At 39.2% G+C, this 25789-nt stretch overlaps 1 protein-coding gene across 4 annotated transcripts in view; it reads left to right on the forward strand.

The window, feature by feature from the left end:
- The first annotated feature begins 234 nt into the window (after positions 1-234).
- Positions 235-25789, forward strand: part of SLC38A9 (solute carrier family 38 member 9) — a 46328-nt gene continuing 20773 nt past the window's right edge. For 2 of the 4 annotated variants that reach the window (XM_066568841.1, XM_066568843.1), the window contains exons 1-11: positions 235-532; positions 5367-5515; positions 13453-13585; positions 14174-14295; positions 14440-14503; positions 14612-14705; positions 15687-15857; positions 18313-18372; positions 20479-20676; positions 23448-23555; positions 25661-25767. In XM_066568841.1, the coding sequence (XP_066424938.1) occupies positions 5412-5515; positions 13453-13585; positions 14174-14295; positions 14440-14503; positions 14612-14705; positions 15687-15857; positions 18313-18372; positions 20479-20676; positions 23448-23555; positions 25661-25767 (1161 nt within the window). In that variant the 5' untranslated portion in view covers positions 235-532; positions 5367-5411. Of the gene's footprint in view, positions 609-5366; positions 5516-13452; positions 13586-14173; positions 14296-14439; positions 14504-14611; positions 14706-15686; positions 15858-18312; positions 18373-20478; positions 20677-23447; positions 23556-25660; positions 25768-25789 lie in introns of those variants that run through there. The other 2 variants (XM_066568842.1, XM_066568844.1) reach the window with 2 other exon arrangements.

Genomic DNA, 25789 nt, shown 5'->3' on the forward strand with positions numbered 1-25789 from the left:
GCTCACGCTCGTCCGTACGGTGAGGCCCTCGCCTGGCGGCCCGGCTACACCGCCCCGCCGCTTCCTGGGAATCGTAGTCCTGCGCTCCGCAGCGCCTGGGCGGCTTCCCCGGCGCAGCCGCTGCAGGAACTACGCGGCCCGGCACGCCCGGAGCCCCGGCACGCTCCGGAGCCGCCGCTGCGCTTCCTGTGGCCGCGGCGGGAGCGCCGCGCTGCCGGGGCCGAGCCGCGTCAGGCGGGACGGCGGCGGCGGCGCCCGGACGGGGCAGCTCGGCGGGAGCGGCCCTTTGGGATCTCGGGACGTGAGGCGGCTCCGGAGCGCGGGGAGGCGGCGCCGCCGGGTCCCCCTCCGTGTCCTCCGCCGGGTCCCCACCTTCGTGTCCCCCGCCGCCCGCCCGGCTCGGGGGCACGACCTGCGGGGCGGAGGGGCCGGGAGGAGCCGCGCCGGCCGCAGGCACTGACCAGCCTCAGGGCACCGACCGGCCACGCCGTGTTCTGGGGAACGCGGGCAGATCCTCAGAGCGGGGGCGGAGGTAAAGGAACATCATGGGAGATTTTCGGGAGGTCCGTGAAGCAGGGGAGTGTTTACATCGTTTTTCACGGGCCTGGGTGAGAACCCGTTAAGTTAAAAACAAAAATTGTGTTTGAAATGTAAGTTAGCCTAAGGTGATAGTGTTTCGTTTCTCTAAGTATTTATCTGCAGTGCCCACAAATATATAAATACACGAACTTTATCCGTCGAAGACAAATCTAGTTGAACATGCTGGTTCTTTTTAATTTTACTTAGATTTATCATTTGGCATTGACCATGTACCTGTTCGTTCAGTCAGAGCTGCATTAAAGCTCAGCAGAGGTTCAGCTTGTGTATTCAAAAGTCTTTTTTTTCCTCAAAAACTTGCTGACTTACGTTGCTTATACAGTTTTAATCGTCTTTAACCGTTTCAGTTGCAGGAGAGTATGGACAAGCTGAGGTGTCTATAAGGTGCCACAAGAGGCGGCACCTTATTAAGGAGCTCTCCCCGTTTTAAGGAGCTCTTAATATATGCTTCTACTTTCATGACTGACGTAGCATTCTTCAGTCCCTTCTGACTGAGGATTCGCTCCCGGAACTGAGGAACTGTGCTGTCCTGTGTTGAAGTTCTCCTCTTTCAGTGTAGACTGCTTATTTCTCATATGTGCATAGCCTGCAGCTTGCTTGAGTATTATGCCTTGAACTGTATCCTGTTCAGAATTTAAGAGAAGACCAGATTACTCCGAGTGGCACTTTAAAAAAATAATTTCTGTGTTTGAACTAAATACTTTGATTAGCAGATTCTGGTATTTAAACCATGAGTGTGAGGTGCTTTTTAGAAATAATAACTTTTAATAATAAATGAAGTATAAATAGCTCTCAGTGCTTCAGCTGCTGTTTGTACAGCACCATGGTAGCATGGTGGAGGCTGTGGGAGTTGCTATCCTTTCAGCCTTTCTCCTCCTGCCCACTGTGGGTGGTTCTCTGATAAATACCAGCTAAGCACAGTCCATGCTTATGTGATGGTTGAGATGATTGACTAACTGAACACAGTTTTGTTCCTGCCAGAGTAAACCTGTTTGCTAGCTCTCTTGCATGGCCTGGGCTGTAACTCTGAATGATCTGTCTCATCTTAAAATTTCGTCACACACATGTAAAACTCACAAGTAAGTCTCTTAAGACTGCCTTGATTATTACCACTTGCATATTGTATCCTCTCAAAGAGCTAAAATGACCAAGATACAATAATTTCTCCAAGATACAATAAACTCCTGTTGTTAAATTCACAGTGGAAGCCAGCTAATACGGTTTTGCTATCCAGTGCTAACATTATTAGATCACAGGCTACAGTGAGGTTTCTAAATCTGCCATATCCTTGTCTTCACTTCTTCGTGATTTTAGACTTTGAAACCAGGTTGAGAGAACCTGAAGACATGGAAAGCAGAAGCTCATAGGGCTGAGCCAGTGAGGATTAAAGGTCCAGATTACCATCTAAAGGTCATGTGGAGTGTAGCCCAGAATGAGACTGGGGAAAAATAACTTGCATAGACTTAGATGTTGCTTCACAGTTTATGACCAGCAACAGGAAACCTGGATTATTAAATTCTGACCCGCCTGTGTCCTTTTCCTGCCCTTCTGATGGTAATGCTTCAGTTTGCAGAACAACAGAATGTTCTGTAGGCATAGATAAAGGAGAGATTAACCTGGTTGATTCTTCATTTTGCTTTTCTGCTTACTGTTGTCCTTTAAACTGTACTGGCTCCAGCTCCAATCTTCACATGTGTCATAGCTGCATCTATTTGTAGAGTAGCCAGTTTGCTGGTCATAAGCTTGCTGGTCATGAACTCAATTGTTATCAACAATAGGTACTTAAAAAATAAGCTGTCTTTGCAGACCCAGCTTCTAATTGACCATAATGAGTCAAGTGACCACCAGCTCCACAAGCCTCAAGTCATGCTGTCAAGCCAAATTTAGTGCATGATATATTTGGGAAGAATTATTTTTCTTCACAGATTACTATAAAATCTGCGTTCTTTCTCTACAGCAGTAGTGCAGAAAAAATCAAACTGGTGATCACTGTTGTCAGCGTTTATGAGGCTGACTCGTAAAGCACAAGTATTAACAGGCTTTAAGGAAGGCATGTGCATTTGATATCTGCCTAATCTGTCTCACAAACCATGGTCTGTGGAAGGAAGGGATATCTATACTGTGGTCTTGTGGAAGATTCTGGCTAAAACCACTGACTATTCAGGATTTGAATTTATTTCAATTTTCAGTTCAGACATTAGGAATTAAAATTTTTATCTGCAATTTTATGGCTAGATATGAAGTGTGATTTAAATTCTCAAGAGAGATGCAAAATGCAGAAAAAGTGAGGAGGATCATGTTTGACACCTAGGTTTGTCTGTTCATAAAATGAACACAGGATGTTCAGTTGAGAATAGAATAGAATAGAATAGAATAGAATAGAATAGAATAGAATAAGGTAATAACATATCTTAATTGGAGTGGCAGCAGACTGGGTGGATGCCTGTAGCAGTGTGTGAAATCTCCAGGGCCTGTGTTTTTGTTTCAGAATTATTTAGCTGTTGCAGGAAGCTCATGGGAACCAGGGTAAATTTTATCTGGAAGGGCATCAGTAGGGAGAAAGCAGAAAGACTAGAGCTGCAGAAAAATAAGAGGAGGCAGTAGAAAAGAAGTGTGTAAAAGGGTATCTATAAAGAGAGTTTGGAGAGGAACACCATGTCACATGAAAAGAAGTAAAAATATTGGTGTGAACTCTTTGTAAGTAGTGCTTAGTAAAGGTGGGTTGGGAAAACAAATTTTGACAATGTATAGGAGGGACAGAAAATAAAAAAAAAACCATGAGGAGCAGAAATCCATTTGCTAAGCATTAGCAGAGGAGCTGAGAAGGATGATAGCATGCTTAGCTGGGGCCAAGGAGCCAGAAGCAGTATTGTGGATAAGAAGGACTTCAGGGTAAAGAATCAAAACTGATGTTTTTTAAAAGGCTGGAGTGGCAAAAGAGAGAAAGTAAGTTAGGGGTGATAAGAGGATCCCATGGAAAGCGTCTGAAAAAGATAGAGGAATAAAGCTTTAGGGAGTGTAACAGGAAAAACTAAGTGTAGGAGAAAGTATGCTGTCAGCTGGTGCAAGTAAGTATCTTAAGACTGCCTTGATTATTACCACTTGCATATTGTATCCTCTCAAAGAGCTAAAATGACCAAGATACAATAATTTCTTTAAACTCAAAATCATGCCTTTAAACTTAGTAACTGTTTGAATCTCTTGTTGCGAATGTTGAAACTACGGGGAATCTGGAGGAATCTGTTAGCACTGCAAGATGAAATGGCTTCTATGGCACTATCCCCTCCCTTGCACAGGCATACAAGTGTAGAGATTACAGCCCCCAAACTCCACACTGATGTGGGTTGAAAGGAAAAGAAGGAATGGCTAATTTTCATCTGTGTCACTCCTCCTTGTCCAGTTCAGTATGAGATTGCATAAACACCATTGAGCTGTCAAAGCAGGACTTGAAATTTCAGCACAATTTTCATAAACTGGGTCCTTTAGTGATCTCCTCCCCTTGAGAGCGGAGAGCTATTACCTGTGTCTGTCTTCTAAAAAGCACTTCCTTGGCAGGTTGAGCCAATCTTAATGCTTCTGCAGTTCCTGCCACAATGTACATCAGTGTTTTCCCATGCATCCTGCAGCAGTTTTTTCAACCCAGGAGAGTAGATATGGTTGAAAACCGATAATTTTCGTTTTTCATCCTCTCCTTCAGATTCTTTGTTTTGTTTTGGTTTTTTTTTGCCAGGGGTATTAGCAGGATAAGGTAATGGAAGACGATTGACAGTATGCGTCTAGGAAGGGATAGAACTGTGTCTGCTTAACTTGGGTTGGTGTGATTTCCGAGATTGGGCCTTTATGGTGTATTTCTGTGAGGATGCAGAAGGATCATACACACCTTATTCTTTCTATCTTTTTCCATTGCCATTCTGGGTTTCAAACAGCCAGCACTACCCCTCCTTGTCTTGTGCCAGCTCTGGTTATCATCTGTCTTTCCATCAGCCTAACATTTTAAAGCATTCTGAAAGATGGAAGAACAGATACTTCTACCATTGTTGTTTGAAAGTGTCCTAGCTTTTGACGTTTTTGTTTGAAGGAGTCCTACCTGAGGAATTCTTCAGGAGATAGCAGAAATGAGAGCTGTTAAGCTCATTATGTTTGTTGAGCTGCACAAAGACCACAGAAAGTTCCATGTGAGGCCTGTAATTCAATCTGAGTAGAAATCCATTAGTTTAAAAGTGATCTGCTCCCCACTCTCTTGCCAGGAGTGGTTTAAATGCATATAATAGTTGTTATTAATGCATTATTAAACCATTTATTACCTTTTATTCGAAAGACCTGGACACAGGAGACTGCAATAATCTGATTCTTATTATGGGAAATGTACTGGAACTGGAATAAACTGCAAATGTGTCTGCTGCAAAGTTTGAAGTAATTTAGTGAATCAGTAGGCTCTTATAACTGACAGATTGTTCTCAGCAGTGCCATTACACATTAGAAATACAGCTCCTTCAGAAATTTATATTTAATTCATACTGCCTTGTTGTGGTGCTAAAAGAGATTAAGGGCTGGATAGAGTGTTTTAAAAAAATACTGTCCCCACTGTACATACCTCATGATGTTTGCATTATGGAATGAGAATTCTCAAGTGGCACGTTGAAGTTATTTACTGGTGATTTTCAGCCCAGGAGCTTATGAAATCATGGGACTCCACCAGTGTTAAATTCATAGCAGGGACATAGTTTTGCTTAACTCAGTGGATTCATTTCTTTTTTTCCTTTTTTCAGGCTAGAGTAACTGACAGAATCTAAAAGGAGACATATTCACCAAATATGGAAGAGGATACCAAACCTATCTTGGTTCCTGTGGGAGGTGATGAAAGCAATTATGGAATCATGAATATACAGTTTAATCCAGAAGACTATAAGTGCAAAAGGTATGAGGAAAGATGAACCTACAGAATTACTGTGAGGCAAAGAGTTGTTTAATCTTTGTTTTTGACAAAAGAATCCTACAAAGACAGAAGATTAAAGTTTGGAAGCCAGGATCTCTGTGCAAACAGTTCCTACTTTGTCACTATATGACAGTATTTTATTTCCAAGCAATGGGTGAACAGATGTTCTTACTATGTTTTTTTTTATAAGGATAAGGTTTTTCTATTACCATCATTTCAGAGAGAGTTCTCCATTAAGAACTCATTGTGAGGCTTTTAAAGTGCTCTTCAAACATGGAACAGCATATATGTGCATAGTGGAGCATGATTTTTTTAATTTAGAATGGCTAGCTGAAATGTTGAGACTATGCAAGAAAGTTTGCCCGATGTTGCTGTCAGTATGTGTAGATGGTGCTGTATGCATTCTGCAGGTGATGCTGGAAAAATACATTATTTGCTAGTACCAAGTGAGCTGAGTGACCTTTACTGCCTTTTAAGAAAAACAGTGTAGTGCTTTCTGAGAGTGAGCAAATGTGAAAAATGTGTCAGTCAGTCCAGCATTATTGCTGTGCCTTCAAAAATAGTAACTCTAGCTAAATTGTTATTTTACATGTTTTCTTAAGAGTTTAACAAAGGGGTTTGGAATGAAGGACTTCCTGTGCTGCAGTTAAGATTTTTTGTGGGCTGGTTGTAGAACCAAAACTGAGATCAGAATGGGACCTGCCCTCCTAATACTAGCTGAAGGCATCAGCTTTCCATTTTTAGGTGAAGGAATAGCACTGTAGCACCTCTTGGACCAATTTATGGTTAATTTTTTCCTATTTGCATCCATCATATTTCAGTAAAGCAGTTTTCCTGAAAGAACTGAAGATGGCACTGTTGCATACAAAATCCTGTTGTCAGCGGCTGCTTCAGCGAAAAAAAAGTTCTTGAGGATAGTGCTTTGATGCTGTTGGCCTCCAGCTTTGAAAAGCTGTGAGAGCCTATGAACATATCTTCTCTGCAAGTAAAGGAAGGAGGATAAGGGTCTAAGTGAATCCAGGGGAGCAAAGGGAGCACGGGTCTAGGAGCATACAGAATTATGTTTATAAAGGCGAGGAAACGGTAGAGTACTTGCAGGTGGCAAAGGCAACTGTGAATGAACATAAATTAAATCTTTCTCTTTTTGTGGAATATCCGATCCCTTCCTGTCATAAGAAGACTGCTAATTTGTATGTATGATTTTCGGGAGCAAATCAAACATAAATTGTTTTGGAGGAAGTATGTGTTCTGTTTGAGGAGCAGTGGGTTTCAGGTGTTGTGATGATGCAGTAGTAATAAGAGAGGTTTTTTGAAACACCTAAATGCTAAGACTCACTTTTCCAAGTGAGGTTAGGTATTGTTTCCATATTGTGTGGTTGGGTTTTTTCCCTGTGATTTCTCAAGTCTGGAGACTCAACTTCATAAAAGGTCATAGCCTGTGGCATTTAGTTCCCTTACTAAAAGCAGAAGTGTGTACTGGGATTGTCTGCCCACATTCACAGCCTCCAGTTCTGCAGATCTGCCTAAATGTCCTTATTGCTCCTCTCTTGAATTCTTTCTCCCATTTTCCACGACCTAGCCTTTTTGCCTTCCAGGTATGCAGAGACACAAGGATAAAGGGCAGGAGGCCTGGGATATCAGAAAGGCCTGGAAATAATAGATGGGTCAAACAAGCTTGAAGTTCACTTCTGTACTAGAACAGCCAGCCCCCACACTTTAAAAGAAGAAATAAGGAAGAAGAGACCATTGGAGTCTGTGTCAGTCGTGGTCAGAGGAAGTGGACAGTTTGAAGGGCTTCTTCATTAAACCTTCAGGAATAGTGGCTCCTGGGAATGAGAATTGTTAGGCATTAAAGTATTCAGTAGCGAAAATGCAGCAGTACAATGCAGTGTGTTTTTGCTCTTACTTTGTTCCTGTTTTTTAACTTGGTATTCAGAAACTAGATCTCAAGTGAATGCTTTGTAGCTTTGCTTTGATTGAGATAGCTCTTCAAGTGTTGTGTGTGATTTGTAGTAATTACCGTTTGTCTCTCTTAGTGCTGTTCTATACTTCTGTTGGGGGTTGTTTGACATTTGAGGAATTTGCATAGTTATCTGGTTTTCTTAACAGCTTGGAAGATTTGGGATTTTTGAAAGGAATGCTTTTCAGTGTTTACATAAGAACAATAAGCTAATTGTTTTTTAGTGTTGTAAATTACTTTGTGTAGTATTGTTTTGTGAGTTTGAGGGAAATATAAAGCCACTTTTAATCCTTTTAAAGAGAATGTTATTGCTCTTCTTTCTTCACCGTATTCAGTGTATTTTTCCCATTTTGTAGCTCCCTTTAAAAACTAGAATATCATTCCTGCATTGGCTTATTGGTGATTATTGTATGGAAAAGAGGGTGTTTCTTGTTTTCTTCAAACTGCTTTTTAAATCTGTTAATTCTCAACAGATACTGCAGTTGTCAGTCAGGAATACTTGAACCTTCAAAGAAGCAATTGATGTTTTGTGCTGGTTCTTTTGCATATGAAAAACTTGACAATGCCTCCTGCTAAAGAGGGATCAAGCATTCTGCCTTTTTTCCTATTCGCTTTTGAAATCCCACAGGTTATCCGGAATGTAGGAGACATCAGTAAATGAAATTAAACAGCTGTAAATTAAACGGTGTCTGTAGGTGGCAGAGAAGCCTTTTTAATGCAAAAGTGGTTTATTCCCTTTTTTTTTGAAGTTCTTTTAATGTAGGAGAAGGTCGGCAACCTGGGCAAATCTATCATTTCTGCATTCATTATGCCTTTACCACTGCACACCAACGTGATCATTTTACACCATTGCTTGCTTTCCCTGATTTTCTCTGTTTTTCTATTTTGCCAACATTTTTGTGAATTCCTAGTATTACTTCTATTAATTGGAAAGAATTCTGAGCTTAATTAAGAACCTTCATATTTCTTGGTAAGTGACGAGTAAAATAGCTTTTGTCTGTTACAGGGAAGAGGAATTGTGATTGAAGTGTGGTGTGGTAAAGCTTATGATTCCTAATTTGTTAAAATGTGCAAGCCATGGCATTATGCTTCAAAAGGTTATTTTAGTTTCTGCATCTAACATTTTAAGAAACTTGTGTTTCTCATGCTATAATTACTATAATGGTGATATAAATGCAGAAAAATTTAGGAAAAGTGTGTTGCAAAGAGAATTAAGATCTTACAAAATAACTGTAAGCACACTGTTTTAATATTTCAGTAAATTCAGACAGCTTAGAAAGTAAAAACCAAGTCACTTGTGGAATTCTTTGTTACAGATTTCCTTAAGAGAAGCACACAGATATCTGTAATCACAGAGGATCCTGAGTTGGAAAAGGCCCACATGGATCCTCATATCCCACTCCTGGCCTTTCACAGGACACCCCCAAGAACCAGATCATATACCTGAGACTGTTGTCCAAATGCTTCTTGAACTCTGACAAGCTTGGTACCATGGCCAGTTCCCTAGAGAGCCTGTTCCAGTGCCTGGTGTTCCTATCCAGATATGTAGTTGCCAATTATGAAATAGCTACCTATTCTTATTACTTCTCCTTTCCTTAGTTTCCCATACAGTGAATCAGTTTTTTTCCTTAGTTTGTCTTGTGCCATTTGCAGCATTCCTACAATAATTTGGTAACTCAGTAAGGCAATAAAGCTGTACAAACTTTGTAGCTTTATTTCTCTGTAACAATCTTATTGCATCCCTAAAAAGTAAATGATTGATGTGGGGTGTCAAAAAAAACTCTGCAGTAAGCTAAAGTGGCTCCTTGTGGTCTGTTTGGGGGAAAGAAATTGTAAAGCATCCTGTAAAGATGGTTTTCCATATTTGTTTAAAAATTAAAGCTTGTCTAAAGTCATTAATACTGTCATGTAGAGCTAAAAGACATAATGGTACAAAAAATTCTATTATACTGTAATAGCTGAATACTTACCATGTTTTTGATCAGATCTCAAGAACCAGTTGTTTGATGTTTAAAAATCCTTCAGCAAAGGTACTTGAAAAGTAGCATTATTTAGTCTGAAAGTTCTTGAGGTATGTGTTAGTATTACTCCTTCATTGCCCTACAAGATGTAGTACATTGCTGATAATTACATAAGATGAATGTAGTACCCTTTTACAAAATTTTACATAGCTGACTAGCGTTCTTGTTATGCTGTTCCCTCTAGCCCTCCAAATCCAGCACTTGAACTTTGCTTATCACAAGGGAGCAATGTTAATCATGAGCATCTCTTTTCATTTTCTTGCTTACAAAATTGCTACTGAAGTTAAAAATGTGAGGAAGTTTTGACAGAAGCACTCTTCTTTCTTTTCCTGCACCAGCTCTAGAGAATTAACTGTCCCTTTGTGAGAGCAAGAGAAGATGAGTGTAGCTGTGGGTTTTCTGGGAATGTTTTCTGAAAAATACACCTGCCAGGTGTAATGTATGGAAGATGTGGACCTCCTGCATGAGGTCCTGCAAGTTGTCCATTCTCATGGTCCTGTGGAAAACAGCTCTGTTTTACTGGTGTTTGCCCTCGTAAAAGAGCACTGTTTTTCTGGCTAGCTGCTGAAACAGTAATTGTAATTGTGTCTTTTAGTGTGTATGAAATTCAAGGGCTGTTATAGTTTATTTCAGTGTATTGTTTCACATCATAATCACAGTCGTGTAATCTCTCCCCTTCCCCCAGATCACATTGTCCAACATTCTTTTCATAAGCATTTTGCCATGTGAGAGATAGGCTATAATTGCTTGTTTAAATCAGACTTTTTTACAGGAATGTGTTGTAGCTGCTAATACTTGTATATGCTTGCTAATACTTGCTGATACTTGCCTGCTAGACATAAGGTCCCTAAATGTAAAAAATATAAAAATAAAAAATATATCCCAAATTATATCCTACCTGCTTTGGGCTTTGAAAATCTCAGTCTTTGAGAACTTCTTTGAGTCCCTGCGAGAGCTTCTCAGACTCCCATTTGAGTATGGCCTACAACCATTCTTTAGTATGGGTATTGCTGGGAGCAATACCGTGACCTTCATCCTGAACAGGATGCTACCCTCTCCTAGTGGAGGTCAGGGTAGGTAAGTAGCAGGCCTCCCAGCCTGCTCACACAGATTCTAAGTCTGATTGATGTTTCCAGAGAGATCTGCAAATAACATAAAATTGATTGGTGGTCAGTATGTTTTAGCAGTCACTTGCTCAGCAGGGCTAGTGATGCAGTGGTACCCTGGAAGAAATCAAATGAAGTGGTGCTCTACATAATTTTCATTCTCAACAGATGCACAGTAGCAGGGATCAAGAGGGGAAGTAGCCAAAGTACTGGCAACAATAAACCCCTCTAGTCAGGAAGCAGGAGAAATAGGTACATACAATTTCATAGGAATTGTTTAATTTTATTCTCCTCACCCATAGGTTAGATTCTGGATCATACCATTTTGTTTTGTGCTAGCCCGTAAGTTGCTTGTTTAATCCAGATTCTGTTCATAATACTGAAGAAGATGAAATGTCATTCTTTAAACAATTTCTTACCTACAGATAGGTTTGTACTACGCATAATTTATTTTCTTTATATTTGTTTGGTCATTGACAACACGGCTTTCCCCACAAAATAGGATGTTGTATTCATGTTTTCTGTTACTTTAATTTTAAAATCATCCTTGGATTTCACCTGCATTGCTTTAGAAAATAATCTCTGACTGTCTTATACTCTGGAAGAATTTTCTTTAACATCTGTGCTAGGAATTGTTGAACACCATTTTGAAAGAAATCTTTGTCACAGATCTGCCTACTCACTTTTAACCAAAATGTGGACTTTGTCTCACTGTAACCTTTCCACAGTTGCAGTGGAAGTTCATGGGGATATACTAATAATATTAAATGGAGATGAGGAAGGAGAGGAAGGTCTTCACACTATGCAGTTGCTGTATAATTAGCAAAACACTTAAGTGTTCTAAATATAGTGCATGTCAGCAATCCAAAAAGAAAACAGCAGCGAGCTGACTAGAGGTGCGGCAGCATTTAAACAAGTTTATACAAGTTACTTTTCATGTTTTCATGACTACTGTCTTTATTATACAGGTCTTCTAATGAAATATTTTTTAGCTGTGTCCAATGATTTGCTCAACCTAATAAATTTTAAGCTAAAATGAGTAAAGTCCTTTGGAACTGAAAGTCCATGAGTATTTTGGTATATTACCTACATGTGGAGTGAGTTAGCCACATGTGCCTATGCTTTGAGTAGTAAAGCTATTGCTTAAAATTTATTTCTGTTAAATTGAGGTATCTTTCTAAATTGTTTATAAGAACACCACAAAAGCGCACACATAAAACATGTATTTTCCCCATTATGTCATAATCATAGGAAGAAGAGTCAATTGAGAATGTTTTAAAAATTTTAAAGTGTTCATTTCAGTAAGTAGGAGACAACTTAGCAAATCTAAGCCTTTTTTTCCATGATGAAGGAATATGTAAGAATTAATTAAGATAAAAGAAAGAATGAATTTGTGGAGATGGAAGTTTGTATTCTCTATTTCTGCCTTTTGTGAGTCAGATTTTCTTACTTTTCATAGATACTCCCACCTACTGTCTCCCCTTAAGCACACAGGATTAGGAACCTATCTTCCTATCTTACAAAGACAGAGCAAAGAACTGTATTTCTTATCTTCCTTACAGATAACATGTGATGTCATAGTACAAATGAGTAAATGATTCATTGGGAAAAAGAATGGGAAGTTTTGTATGGATGTTATTGAGAGCTGGGGTTGGAGGGGTTGCCCAAGTTCCTTTGTAGTCTGATACAGAAATGGGTATTGAAAAACAGTAAATTCAAATAGATTTTGCTCATATTACAGAATAAATGGCATGGCTTTATTGCTGACCTAGTTTCTGTTGTTAGTAGTTGCAAGTTTGTTGTGTTCTCTGCTTCTATGGGTTTATGAGTGATTTAAACATCAGCCTGGAAGAGGAAGATCAGAAAGCCATTGTGGTAGTTCTAGAAATTAAATTACTGCTGAAAGAAAAAAAAAGCTGATGTATTAAGGCTTAGAGGACAGCAGTGTCCTCTGTCTCGTTTGAGAAATTAGCTTCTCAGTGCTAGGAGTCAATGTTATTTTTAAGCAAGAGCATAATATGGAAGTAAATTATACTTGAGTTAGAAAAAAAAATCTCAGCAATATCATGATTTGGACACATTTGTCTGGTAGTGCTCCTTGCATGAGGGTGTATTGTGGTGTAGCTTTAGGAGCAGCTTTCACTGTGCTTGCTCTGTACCTCTGTGTGTGCAGAGGAAATGAGGGGCATGTGGTGTTCCTGTTTTTTCCTTCAGCAGCTGTGAACATGCCTGCAGTCTAACTCAGGTGGAGTAGAGGAAAGGAGACATAGTCCATTCCCTGTTGCCTTGACTTCAAAATATATATGACCACATGGACTTATTTGGGCTTGGTTCCTTCCCCACAGAATTCTATATAGTGTTTTCAGATAGATTAGTAGTTCCTAATCTTTTCATACGTGGTTGTCACTGCCACCACTCATTCCTCTTTCTGTGCTTTCTGCTTCTGCATTCTCAACGCTTTCTGTTTCTACCTCTGTTCCTCATCACCAGTTCTGGCAATGCCAGTTATAAGCACTAATAAGCTTGCCCAAGCTCATTAACATGTATTTTTCTGTGTGATTCATTGTTGAAAACTAACAGCTGGATATTAGGTCTGATGTTAAGTTGCTCCACAGGATCTGGGCTGGAGGCCATTTTAATATGGGTCTAAACTCACAGTTCTTTCAGAGATGGCAACTTCCCTCAATGGCATTAATGGATATTTTGTCATTTGCCTTGTGTCAATGAATGACAAAACCATCCTGAATATTGCTGAGTTGCTCTCTGAGTTGTATCTTGTGTTCCATGGTTTTAAGGGTTTTCCTTTCTTCCCTTTTTTTTCCCCTCCTTTAGACCATTTCACGTGGAGCCCACAAACATAGTCAGTGTGAATGATGACATGCAAAGAGTCACTGATGAAGCTTCAGCAATGAATAAGCGGATTCATTACTATAGCAGGCTCACATCCCCTGCAGACAGGGCATTGGTAAGGCAAAGACAGGGCCTCATTAAGTGGGTGGCCTCTGGCATGTTGGGTCTTACACAGCCTGGATTTATATAAGCAGCAGGACTAAAGGTTGGGGGAGAATTGTTCTGCAGTTTGCTTTGAATCAAGTATGTGGTAGCTGAGTGCCTTCCAAAGGTTTTGTTTTATCGCAGGCTGTTATTTACTTCTTGTGCAATGCCTTCACCATTAAAAGAAAATATACAAACAGCATTAATTTTATAACAGTGATCCAGGCTGCCCAGATTTCTCCCACCCATAAGATTAAAGCAGTGGCTAGCTGCAATAACTGAACTGTTGAGCTAGCATGATCTGTTCATAGTGTGCTTACACACATTTTGCAGAAGAAAAATGCATTTTTCTCGCTATCTAGCTAGAAATTCTATCAACTGTTTGTTGGTATTTTCCCCCTAGGAAGAGAATTAGCATAGTACAACCTTCTATTTCTTTTTCTTTCTTTTTTTTTTTTTATTGTAGTTTCCCATGACTTACAGTAGTTGACTTGCTGTGTTTAAGACAATCAGTTACCTTGATGTTACTAATAAATCCTGTTTTTTATCCATTTGTTAGATTGCTCCTGACCATGTCCTCCCAGCTCCTGATGAAATCTACGTGTACAGTCCATTAGGAACTGCTTTTAAAGTTGACAGTTGCACAGATGGCTATGGTAAAAACTCCAGTCTAGTGACAATGTATGTTAAACACCTTGCCCTATAATAGCCAGAAAATGCATGATTATTGAATGTTCTACATTAACAACATAACTGTTGTTAACTAAGATGAGAGTGTGAAGTAAGACTGGTTCTTAAAATATTCACTGGATTTTTTCTTCCTAGATTTATGATATGGAATACCATGATGGGTACATCCATATTAAGCATCCCATGGGGAATAAAACAGGTAAACTATGAAAAATGTATCCATATGAAAATGTTTCAGCAACATGGCTTACTCTTTTTTTGTAGTATACTCACAAATAAAATGAACTGTATTTCTCCCTCTTAACAGGCAGGCTTCACTTCTGGAATTATTCTCATCTTACTGATGGGCATTTTGACTCTTTATTGCTGTTACAGAGTTGTGAAATCACGGCAAATGATACGTAAGAAATCCAAAGCTTCATCGTGCAAGTACTTTAAGTGTGAAATACCAATATGTATTAGATTCTGTTTGTATGTGTCTTTTACTATATGTTAAACCTGACCTGCAAATAAAAGCTGTTCTTTGAATATCTCTATTTTTGTAGTCTGTGTCTAAGCTCTGTGTGCTAAATGACTGTCTTCCCTTATTAGATATTTCTTCAGTTTCTTGGGACCTAGGTACTATAGCCAAACACAATCTCTTCTCAAGCAGTATTTCAAATGTTCACTTACTAAGTTTTTGGGAACTTAGGGAGGTAGAGGCATCTTTTCTCAATAAGCGCTGTCCAGTTCTCTACACGTCTGATCAACTTGCACAGTGGAGCAGCATGGGGTGTAGCTGTACCCCTTTGTGTTGTGTGCCTGTATTACCCTAATGTTTCTGCTTATTCTGTGTTGAAAGCCCTCTCAGTACTATCAGCAGCTGAAGCAGTCACTGACAGCAGCTCTAATTAGAATGTACTTCTATTGTTCAAAACTCACCTTGGGGCTCTTCTTTGGTTGGTGCTTTTGTGCACAAACTAACATCTCACTTGCTCAAATAAAGGCCATTAAGACCTTTGTCAGTTTGGTACTGAATTCATTTCAGGGCAGAGGAATAGGTTGATGAATAGTTCATGACCTGGTCTGCTTTTCCATAACTTCTGCAAAAGGCTTTAGCTGTAAATGCATGGTGGCATTTTTGCCATGTCTTATTTCAGTGCTTCTGAAAATATTCAAAATAGTAGTATGGCCACAATAAAAGTGTCTACTTTAGGCTTCTTCATTCAAACACTTAATGAGTGCTATATTTTAAAGTTACTGGCAATTTTCTTAGTCCTTGAAAGCACTGTGAATGTGTGTCAGAGTATTCTTGAAAAAAACCACATTTTGTCCTGAATAGTTCTATTGACTCTAATGTAGCATTTTGTTTAGATATATTTTGAGTTTTGTGTCTTTTTCAGCTTTAACAGATACCTCAAACTGGGAATTCCCAGACGTTTGCAAATATTACTTTGGATCCTTTGGTCAATGGTCAAGCCTCTTATTTTCAATGGTATCACTTGTTGGAGCCATGGTTGTTTATTGGGTACTTATGTCCAACTTTCTGTTCAACACGGGGAAATTTATATACAGTAAGTATACATTTTTGTATAAGTTTTACAGCAATCCTTTGTAAAGATCAAGACTGCCTTATACTGAAAAAGGATTGTCCACTTTACGTAATCTTGATTTTCCTGCTACATTGTATGAAAAATCAATTGAGAGTAAGTAACTGTGTGTGGTGGTATGGGCAAAGTCCTCTGCGTTGTCAAAGCTACTTTTTCAATTTCTCTCTCAGAGTGTAGTTTTCTTGGTATAGTTTAAACAACCTAAACCTGGCTGCTTGTTTCCACTCTATTTTCACTCCCCCTTTGTTTGCATGGGATTGCCATATAGGAAGTTTTTGCAAGCATCTGTGAGGAAGCAATGAACTCTATTGCAGTAAAAATGATTCTTAGTGTGGCATTGCTACAAAATAAAACACATTGGGTTTTTATACCCTGGTGCCTGCGCAGGCACACAAGCATTTGTGTGTGTAATGAATGTAGATTTGTGGGAATTGGTGATTGAATTGAGAGCTTTGAAAATCTGACTCATAGCATTGACTAGGTTGGCTAAGACTTAAAATATTCTGTTTTGAAGGTTATTTCTGAGGCAAATAACAGCACAGGCTGTTAAGCCTGTTAAACAGTGTTTCATTAGAATTCCCATCATCCCTATAGGACGTACTTTACTATGTTGGTTAGTTACTGATGAATTTTATAGCTGACCTAATTTATATGTTGTTACAGGCATTTCATTTTAGACTTGGGGTTTTTTTTTAAAAGTTTACCACTTTAATCTTAAATTATTCTAAATTAAATAATGCCAATTCTAATAAATGGCATTGTTATTATTATTATAGATGGCATAAATAAAATTTTAAATGGTGAGAAGATTTTTGTAGGAAAAAGTCCTGCTTTTCCGTGGGACTGGCATGTTACTTTATCCCTTACCTCTGTTTCTTTGGAGTTCTTATTTAAGTTGTTTGGTCTAAGGTGACAATCACTGGCTTCTTATCCTAACTTTCATACTTAATTACTAGGTAATAAAATGCATAATATTATGTAGGTTTGACACAGTGGCATCTTCCAACCATGTGTTTCTAAGTATTCTAAGCAGGAATTCAGTAAGTGCTCTAAGTATTCAGCAGCAGCTTATATTTTCTTTAATTCTAATACAAAAACATCTGCACATACAGTTTAGGTGGGGAAAAATTTATTTTCTGCGGGAAGATGGTGTAGAAATCTGTAGTACAGAAAAAATGCAAGAATTGTTAGCTGAGTGCAATATCATGTCTTTAACATGGTGTTGCATGGTCTTGTTCAGTTTCTGTTTAATAGGAAAAACCACATCCACAAATTAAATTGCTAGTCCTAAACTGCTTTTTAAATACAGAAGAAACAGAAGTTGACATCTATAACAAATTTGAAAGTGCTTTAATTCTGTAAGAGCTATTAATTTTAATTGCTTCTCACTAAGTACTTTTTTTTAAATTAAGAACACAAAATTATGATTTTAGTTAAGTTTTTTGATTTTTGTATACTCTGAACTAGTAGAAGTAAGTATGAGAAACTTATTTGTGATTCAGGGTGTCATAAATCAAAATAAAGAGGAAGCAGTTTTCTTGCCACAAGACCTTTTGCTTTCTCTATGAGAAACAAGCTGCTGTTAATTGCATTGAAAAAATCTGAAGCCAACTGCCCCACTTGATTTTCTGTGCATAACATGCCCACGTGCAACAGAAACAAAACTTAACCAGTGACAGAAGCAAAATCTAACCAGTGACACACTGATGCAGTTTCCAAGGCTGATGGAGCATTTTCTGTGTGTATCTATACACATAATGCATAAATACAATGAAATTGCTGTCCAATACCCTTATAGAGGTGAGGCTGCCAAAACTTGGAAATAACTGGTGTGGTATACCAGCAAAGTAGCACAGGAGTGTCCTGGAAATAAAATACTACTAGCGATGCCTGTACGACAGTGAGGCTTTAACCTTTTCCCAGGGTTTCCCATGGAAACATGGAAAAAGCATCCCACAGAGCCTCTTCTGAAAAAGAAAATATTAGAAAATTATTAAGGGAAGCTTTTTCTGTATAACACTGTCTGGACTAGGGGTATGTTTGCATACCCTTTTTTTTGTGTCCCAAAAGAGGCTGGATTTAAGATGCATCCCCTCACTGTCTTGCTGTTCAACACTATTGAGTAGCTGGGAGAAGTGGAGGTGTGCTTGTGGAACAGGAATCCTGGGACTGGGGAGTCTTTGGAAATTTATAAATGGACAGGGCTTCTGAGAAGAAAGTAATAGAGTGTAGAGCTACTTTAAAACATTTCTACAGTAATTAGAAAACTTCCACTTGGGTCTTGAAGGAATGAAAGCTGCTGTGTTGTTCCTCTGATACAATTTTCCAAAATATTTTCTTACTTAATTTCAGTCAAGTTAACAGATGAAAGCCTAATAGCAGATATGGGACATTGATAATGAGATTTTCTTCTTTGCAGACTTTGTTCATGACATTAATATAACAGATATTGTTCCTGGCACCAATGGAAGTAACAAAGGTAAGAAGCACTTATAGTATTGTGTTACCAGTTTTGGGTGGGGGTTTAAAGGTAAATCATTATGCTTCAATGCCTAACCACATGCCAGTTGTAAATTATGTATCATAAGTTGTAACTATGTGTTTCTTAAAAAACTGCAAGTTTCTATCTGGGATTTGTACTTCCACAAATAACCAGACACTTGGAGATCTGAATAACTGGGGAAGTAAAAAATAAGTTTAAAAAGTGGAGGTGAGAATAAGTATTAAAGAGCCAGTTACAAGTTTCTGTATGCCCAGATACATCCTCCTTAAAAGCGTTACTGTTAACTTTTTAACAGTAGTTGCGCAATGAGGAATTGCCTTAAGGAATTTTAACTTTCACACCCTAAATTTGAGGCGCCTTAGTTCTGTTTACTGTTTAAAATCTGGACTGGGGCAACTTTACTACTCAAAAGTTGTGCAGCAAGATTATTATTAAAAAAACTTATGTAAGAACAGTTTTTTTAATTCTGAGTGCAAAAAAGAAATGTGTCAGGCTACTTGCACCTCTGCTTATGCTTTTGGAGAGTGTGACATTTGCACAACTAAGGGAAGAAACTGCAGTCAAGTATGAACATAGGTCTATTCCAAGTTCTTAAGTAGGCAGAATAATGGAGAATGAAGGCAAGAGCAAAGCAAGGCAGGCGTTGTCAACCCCTGAATCTTTTCTGCCTCTGTCACAGTGACTGAATCCGTACTGCATTCTTAGGAAGCAGAAAGCTTTCTCTATCCTGAGTGCATGAGGAATGGGGAAACATATCACTACCAGCTGGACAGCTGTGTGTAACACTAGCTGCAGCTGTGTCTGGAGAACAGATGTTGGAGTCAGGCAAAGGAGTTGAGAAATAGTTCTGAAAACCAGTTGATTTGTGTTTGAGCTAGTGTTGAATCCTGCTCCTCTAACAGTCCTTACCAGCTAGGCACCAATTTGTGCTCTCTCCTGCTTCTGCTGTTCTCTCCCATGCTTATGCAGCAGGGGGTATAACTTGGAGGCAAAGTAGACAATATTCCACACTATCCTCCACCAACTAGATTTAAACCAGCTGCTACACAGAATTAAGGGCTGTCAGATGTTCAAGTGACTCTTGACAGGACATCCAGGGATACCAAGGAGATCAGTAAGAATAAAAGTGTTTTTCAAGGTTTGTGAAACAATCCTCTTTTAAGGAAGAAATTTGTGAGAATGTTTTTTATGCGTTTGCCTTTTTTGACAGAACAGAAATGGAGACAATGTAGGATAGTGGCTATCAACTGTTGTGGGATGCCAAGATTTTAAATAAGACATTATGAGAACAGTAAATTTTATATTTCAACACAGAGCTTCATAGGCATGTGTTTCTCAGAGGGTCTTTTTGGTTGATTTTTTTGATTGATTTTCACTTGTTCAGGTGCTGCCATTGATCAACCTCCATGTAAGAGGAGTATGACATTACCTCTTAGCACTGTTACTGGAGCACATCTTAAATTTGTTGTGTTGTGTTGTCTGGCAGTGATGTACTTACCCCTGTCATGGCACAAAGATGACAAAAGTGTTTTTGTTCAGTGTGTGGGTTTTCAACCTGCCAGTTGTTACAGTACCTTTCTTATAATCCTTAGTTTGTTTTTAGAGCAATTTACCAGTAATTTAGGCTCTTCAGTGCACTTGAATTTTGGTTGATATGATCTTACTGAAGTGTGCAGGGACAGATTAGGGTGCTAAATATGCAGCCAGATGCAGGGGAGCATTACTGTGACTTGATTCCAGCAGGTGCACATGGGCACTGAACAGGCCTCGTTATAGGTATGTGACTTTGAAGGATGATCCTGTGTCACAACTTGGGCTTCAGATAAATTATCATCTTTGTTGTGGTCAAGTGGGAGAACTGTACCTCTGTCAGATTAGAGTGCAAGGTGCCTAGCAGTGGAATCTTAGCAATGAATTCCTGATTAAAAAAACAAACAAGTTAGGAACTGAGATACTGAACACGGCACTTGAGCAGTCCTCAGTAGGTAAAACACACCAGCAGTTGCGGGCTCTTGACTCTGAGTATTCTGTGCAAATAAAACCCTTTTCATCTGAGGATGTTTTTGTTTTCCTTTGTTCCAGTCATTTGTCCAAGTGCTGCTAGTGATCACCCACCACAGAACACGACTGTGATGTTCTCTTCTGGCAACAGAACAGGTTTTGAACTCTTTGAGGAATGGTGGGACAAATCAAAAACAGTACCATTTTACCTGATTGCAGTTCTTCTACCCCTGCTAAATCTGAAGTCTCCGTCCTTCTTTGCAAAGTTCAATGTCCTAGGTAGGTAACAAATACTATTAAAGCATTGGTTCCCTGTGACTGAAGTGTATAGAAGACAGTGAAAACTACTCCAGTGAGTAGAATCATAAAATCTTTTAGGTTGGGAAAGTCTGTAAGGTTACTGAGTGCAACTGTTAACCCAACACTGGCAAGTCCACCACTAAACCATGTCCATAAGTGCTGTATCTGCATATTGTGCAGGTTTAATACATCTAGGGATGGTGACTCAATAATTTCTCTGGACAGCCTGTTTCAAAGCTTGACAACCCTTTCTGAGAAGAACATTTCCCAAATCTGAACATTCCCTGGAACAGCTTGAGGCCATGTCCTCTCATCCTGTCACTGGTTGCTTGGGAGAAGAGACCAAGGCTCAGTTGGCCACAGCCAGTTGTTCAGGCAGCTGTAGAGAGTGATAAGGTCTCCCCTGAGCCTCCTTTTCTCCAGGATAAACACCCCCAGCTCCCTCAGCTGCTCCTCACAGCACTTGTGCTCCTCACCCTTCATTAGCTTCATTTCCTTTCCCTAGACACTTCCAGCATCAAAATGTCCTCTTGTCATGAGGAGCCCAAAACTGGCAGTTTTCATGTCACAGGAGCAGTCTCATCAGTGCCCAGCACAGGGGGACAATCCCTGCCCTGGTCTGGCTGGCCACAACATTGCTGATCCAGGCCAGGGTGCCATTGGCCTTCTTGGCCACCTGTCAGCACATTGCCAGCCCATGTTCAGCTTCTGTCAATCAGCACCTCCAGATCCTTTTCTATTATGCAGCTTTCCAGCCACTGTTCCAGTATTTTGGTGGCAGCCCATATTGTGCCTTGAAGTGGGTTGTTGGTTGGTATATTAACCCCACAGGCTTTGTCTGCTGCTTTGCTTGAATCTTACGGGTAATATGGAGTTCATTTTTCTTCCTTTTCTTCCTTTCCTTCCTTTTTCTTGCTTAATAATACCATGAAACAAATTCCATTACATCTACAACAGATTTTCCCAAATGGTTCTATACATACCACTGTGCAGCATTTGATACATGTTACCTTGGTATAGTCAGGCATATTCTTCCTCCTCTGGTAAACATTTCAAACCAGCAGTTGCTTCTGATCTGAAGACATTTTCTGACAATCAGGTGACTAATTAATTACAGCATCAGTCAGTCAGTATGACCTGCTTCTGTTCTTTGTCCCAACTTCCAATATTGTGGATTCCTCTGTGCTGCAGAGGAAACAATTGTGACTTCCTGCTTACATGTCTTGAGGTAGAATGCCAAGGTGGTGGGGCTGATAAAGTGAGTAAAGCATATGCATGATGGGTGGAGCTGGTCACAGTTCAGGGAGTAGAAGATGTCTGAGGGGTAGCACTGAAGCCCACAATGAAGAGAAAGAGAAAACTGGATGTGGATCAGAGGTTGAAAAAGCTGGATATGCATTGTAAAGGTGGTAGAGGACAGGGATTTGAAAGTCTAGTTTGTTCATCTGTTCCATAGTGACACTTTATCAGAGCTTTGATCTGCTCTTGCTGAAACCACTAAATGAAAATACCATGCGGGAATTTGTGTACTCGATCAAAGTACTTGATTTGGTACTTTGCTTCTGTGCAAAAGGTGTGGGTTTTATGTAGAAAAAAAATTAAACCCAGAATATGAATTACTCATTGCTTCAATAGATTATTATGTAATTGAGAAGGTGTTCAAAATTGCCTTAATTTTTGTAAACCTTGAAGTTTATAAGACAATAAAAAATGGAAGACAATTTTGAGATGATGAAATTTATCTCAGTAGAGTTTTACTTATTTTGATAGCTGTGGAAACAGAAGTCATTAGGAAACTACAGAGTCTTTTAGCTGATCTTCACATATAGAACCTTTTATTTTCCTAATTTCTTGTCTGTGCTCAAGAGATTATCAATCAAATTATAATTCCTTCTGTTTATTTTTTAACTTTGCTGGGTTAAAATGCTGGGGTTTTGTCTTCACTTGCTTACAGCCTGTTCTCTGCTCACCAGCAGCATTATTGGCCATGAGGTTCATTGCAGTAGCCTTAATTATTTTTGTTCAGTTTCCTTCAATTTTTAGGTAGTTACTATTCTGCTCTTGTCTCCTTCAAATGGTCTGAAACAGGACCATATACCCTCCATTCTGCAGGTATACACAGCAAGACATTATACGCATCTGTGATCTCATTTGTAGTTGTTAAGCTGTACAGGTGCCTGCTGGATGCCTCTTAACCAATGAGATGGAATGCAAACCCAGTATTATAACAAAGATTATCCAAAGTTACAAATAACACAATGTTTTAATCAGTAGCATTGAAGTGTCGTCACCAACTTCTGGCTCCAAATGTAAAGTTCATAAGTGCAGTAATTTCACTTTCTGTTGAGCTGTTTGGTTCAAAAAGTCAGTGACTAGATGAACATTGTAATAGCTGGAGTGCTATGATCAGTCTCCACTTAGATGGAAATCCTGGCAGTGGAAGCTGGAACTGGTCTGTTTGTGCCAAAAGACCTACGTGCCCAGCAGCAGGGACTACAGGGTACTTCCTCTACTGTCACCAGCACCGGGAAGTTATTAAACTTGCTGGAAGTTTATATTGGGTGCATGTACATTATTTTTTCTCTCTGATTTACAAGAGAAGTAAAGAAGAAGTTTAGAACTAGTCTTCTGTTAGGAATGAATACTAACTATAACTGCTTGACTACTAGCAACTAGAGGGATGGAGGAGAAATTAAATCCTGCATAATACTTTTTACAATATCATGGTATTTGCCTCTTGTTTTTTCCAGGTACAGTTTCAGTTGTCTACTTAGTTTTTCTGGTTACAGTAAAGGCTGCTCATCTGGGAATACACTTAGAATTCAACTGGTTTACAGAGAATGAATTTTTTGTACCAGGTAAGATAGTTAAAATGCAGTGGTGAAGTATATATTTGGTGAGTTTAATTTTTTTTTTTTTTTCTCTTTTACCTTTATCACCTCTGAAACATAAATAGAGGAAATGCTGATGTTGCAACTAGAGGAAAGATCCCTCCGGACCAAATGGCAAGGAATCCCTTTCCCAGTGATGTTCCTTAGTTAACAGGCACTATCAACAGTAGGGGAGAGAAGGAGCCCCTATCAGCGGAATCTTCAACCTATATCTTATGCCAGAGAGCTTACCTTAGTCCTGTTTCACCTATGTTATTTTAAGTTCTAGTTGTACCAGTTTCAGATCATGCCTATTTCAGTAGCAATTAGAAATTACAAACTGTAGACAGACTGACTGTTAAGGGTGATTTAAGTTCTCCACGCACTGTCTTGCTTAAATAAAATAGCTCATTCATCATAATTTGCAAGTACAGTTTTCCCATACTTCCCAGTTTATCTCAAGTTTTAGGCCATAATCTTTGTAGCTCTTCTCTTTCAAACACCCATTAGCCAGTTTTATCCCATCAGTACATATCAGTATGTTTTTGTTTTTATTGAAGATTGTTTGATGCCTATTTGTTCTTTCCAAATTACTGTTATAAATTCCTCTGTGAGATGCCATAGTCATAAACAAGAGGCATTTGGTATTGCTTGAACAGCTAGCCTAAAGAGATGAAGTTTCTTTTTTTAAGAAACCTGGAATAAGAGAACAAAGGTTAGGTCCTAGTTGGCTTTCCCCCATCCGTTACAATAAGCAAAATTTTGTGACCAGTTAGCTCTAGGGAGCTGTGTCCTAAACATTAGAATAGTATCCCTTCTTCTGTTCTTAGAAACAAATGAGAAAAATGGGTTGTAGTGACGCACGTGCTGCAGGCCATTGAGAAATAGAGCACCCAGTAGTTTGATTAATTTGGCAAAAACTCCTACTGCTAGGAGATAGAAAAAGCAGGTACCTAATGCATACAAATACAGCTTCCAGGAGATTCTGAAACTGTCAGTTTGCTTTTTATTATTGAGATTGAAGTAGTGCATGGAAAACAGAGCCTAGAAGTCAAGGCCACAAGTTGCTTGCACTCTCAATTCTGTCAGTAGCACATCATGCTAATTAGATATTGAAGGTACAGTGAAACCAGCTCTAGGGAAGGCTTATTCTTTCAGTTTGGATAAGCCCTTCTTTAGTTGCCTGGAGTGTGTTTACTTTCCTAACTTCATAGCACTTTACAGAAGTCTGTTTTAAATATGTTTGCATGGAGCTCTCTGTGGTTTGTTCTGTAAGGGTTTGTGAACCTCTAAAGAGTGTTGTGCTATACTTCTGGATGCTTTTCAGAAGCTGACTATCTTAGGGTTCTCTAATTGCTGTTAGCACTCTAAAGAGTACATACATTCTTAGGTAATACCAATTAAGATGTTGCTTTAATGATGTTATGCATTGGTGAATTCCTAGACGATTTGCAGCACTTGGAGAACCACCATCTTGTGAACATCTTTTGAGTATTAAAAGAAGCAGAAAAATGCTATTCCCATGGAGAAAAGAAGGAAATTCTTTTCATACATGCTGTGAAGCATGATAAGAAATTGCTCTGCCTTTCTTTATGCCCTGTCTTGTAAGCAGAACCTCTTAAGTATCTACAGATGAAATTTTTCTTCCGGTAGCATAAGTGACTTCTTAATAACTAAAAGTGTTCACAGGGTAAATGATTCCTTCCCTCCATCTCCCTCTTCAGGAACCCGTAGGTATACAGCCTCACTGCTGTCAATTCCAGTTTCACAAATGATTTCCAGTTAAACTGTTGAGGAGCAGAAAACCTTGTATGTACCAATCTTAAATTAACCTAGTAATCACTGATGGTTGGAGTCTATCAGAGAAGCCCTGCTGGAAAGTATATTCTATAGTAACTATTGTCTTCATGTATCTTGCACTTCCTGATTAAGTATCTGCATTGGCTGTGGTCAGATACGAGATAGATTGTCCCATTTCAAGATGGAGGTTCATGCATTTGTCAGTACCCTCCAGAGCACTGTATGTCATCTGCATTTTGTCATTGTTTGTTTCAAAGAAGTAATTTAAAAACACTTTTTTTTTCTTTGTTTAGAGTTTAGAATTCTGTTCCCTCAGCTCACAGGGGTTCTAACACTTGCCTTCTTCATCCACAATTGTGTCATCACACTTCTTCAGAATAACAGGAATCAAGAAAACAACGTAAGTAACGTCACAAAACTGT

This window comes from Molothrus aeneus, chromosome Z (genome assembly GCF_037042795.1).
Source record: "Molothrus aeneus isolate 106 chromosome Z, BPBGC_Maene_1.0, whole genome shotgun sequence".
Taxonomy (NCBI): Eukaryota; Metazoa; Chordata; class Aves; order Passeriformes; family Icteridae; genus Molothrus; species Molothrus aeneus.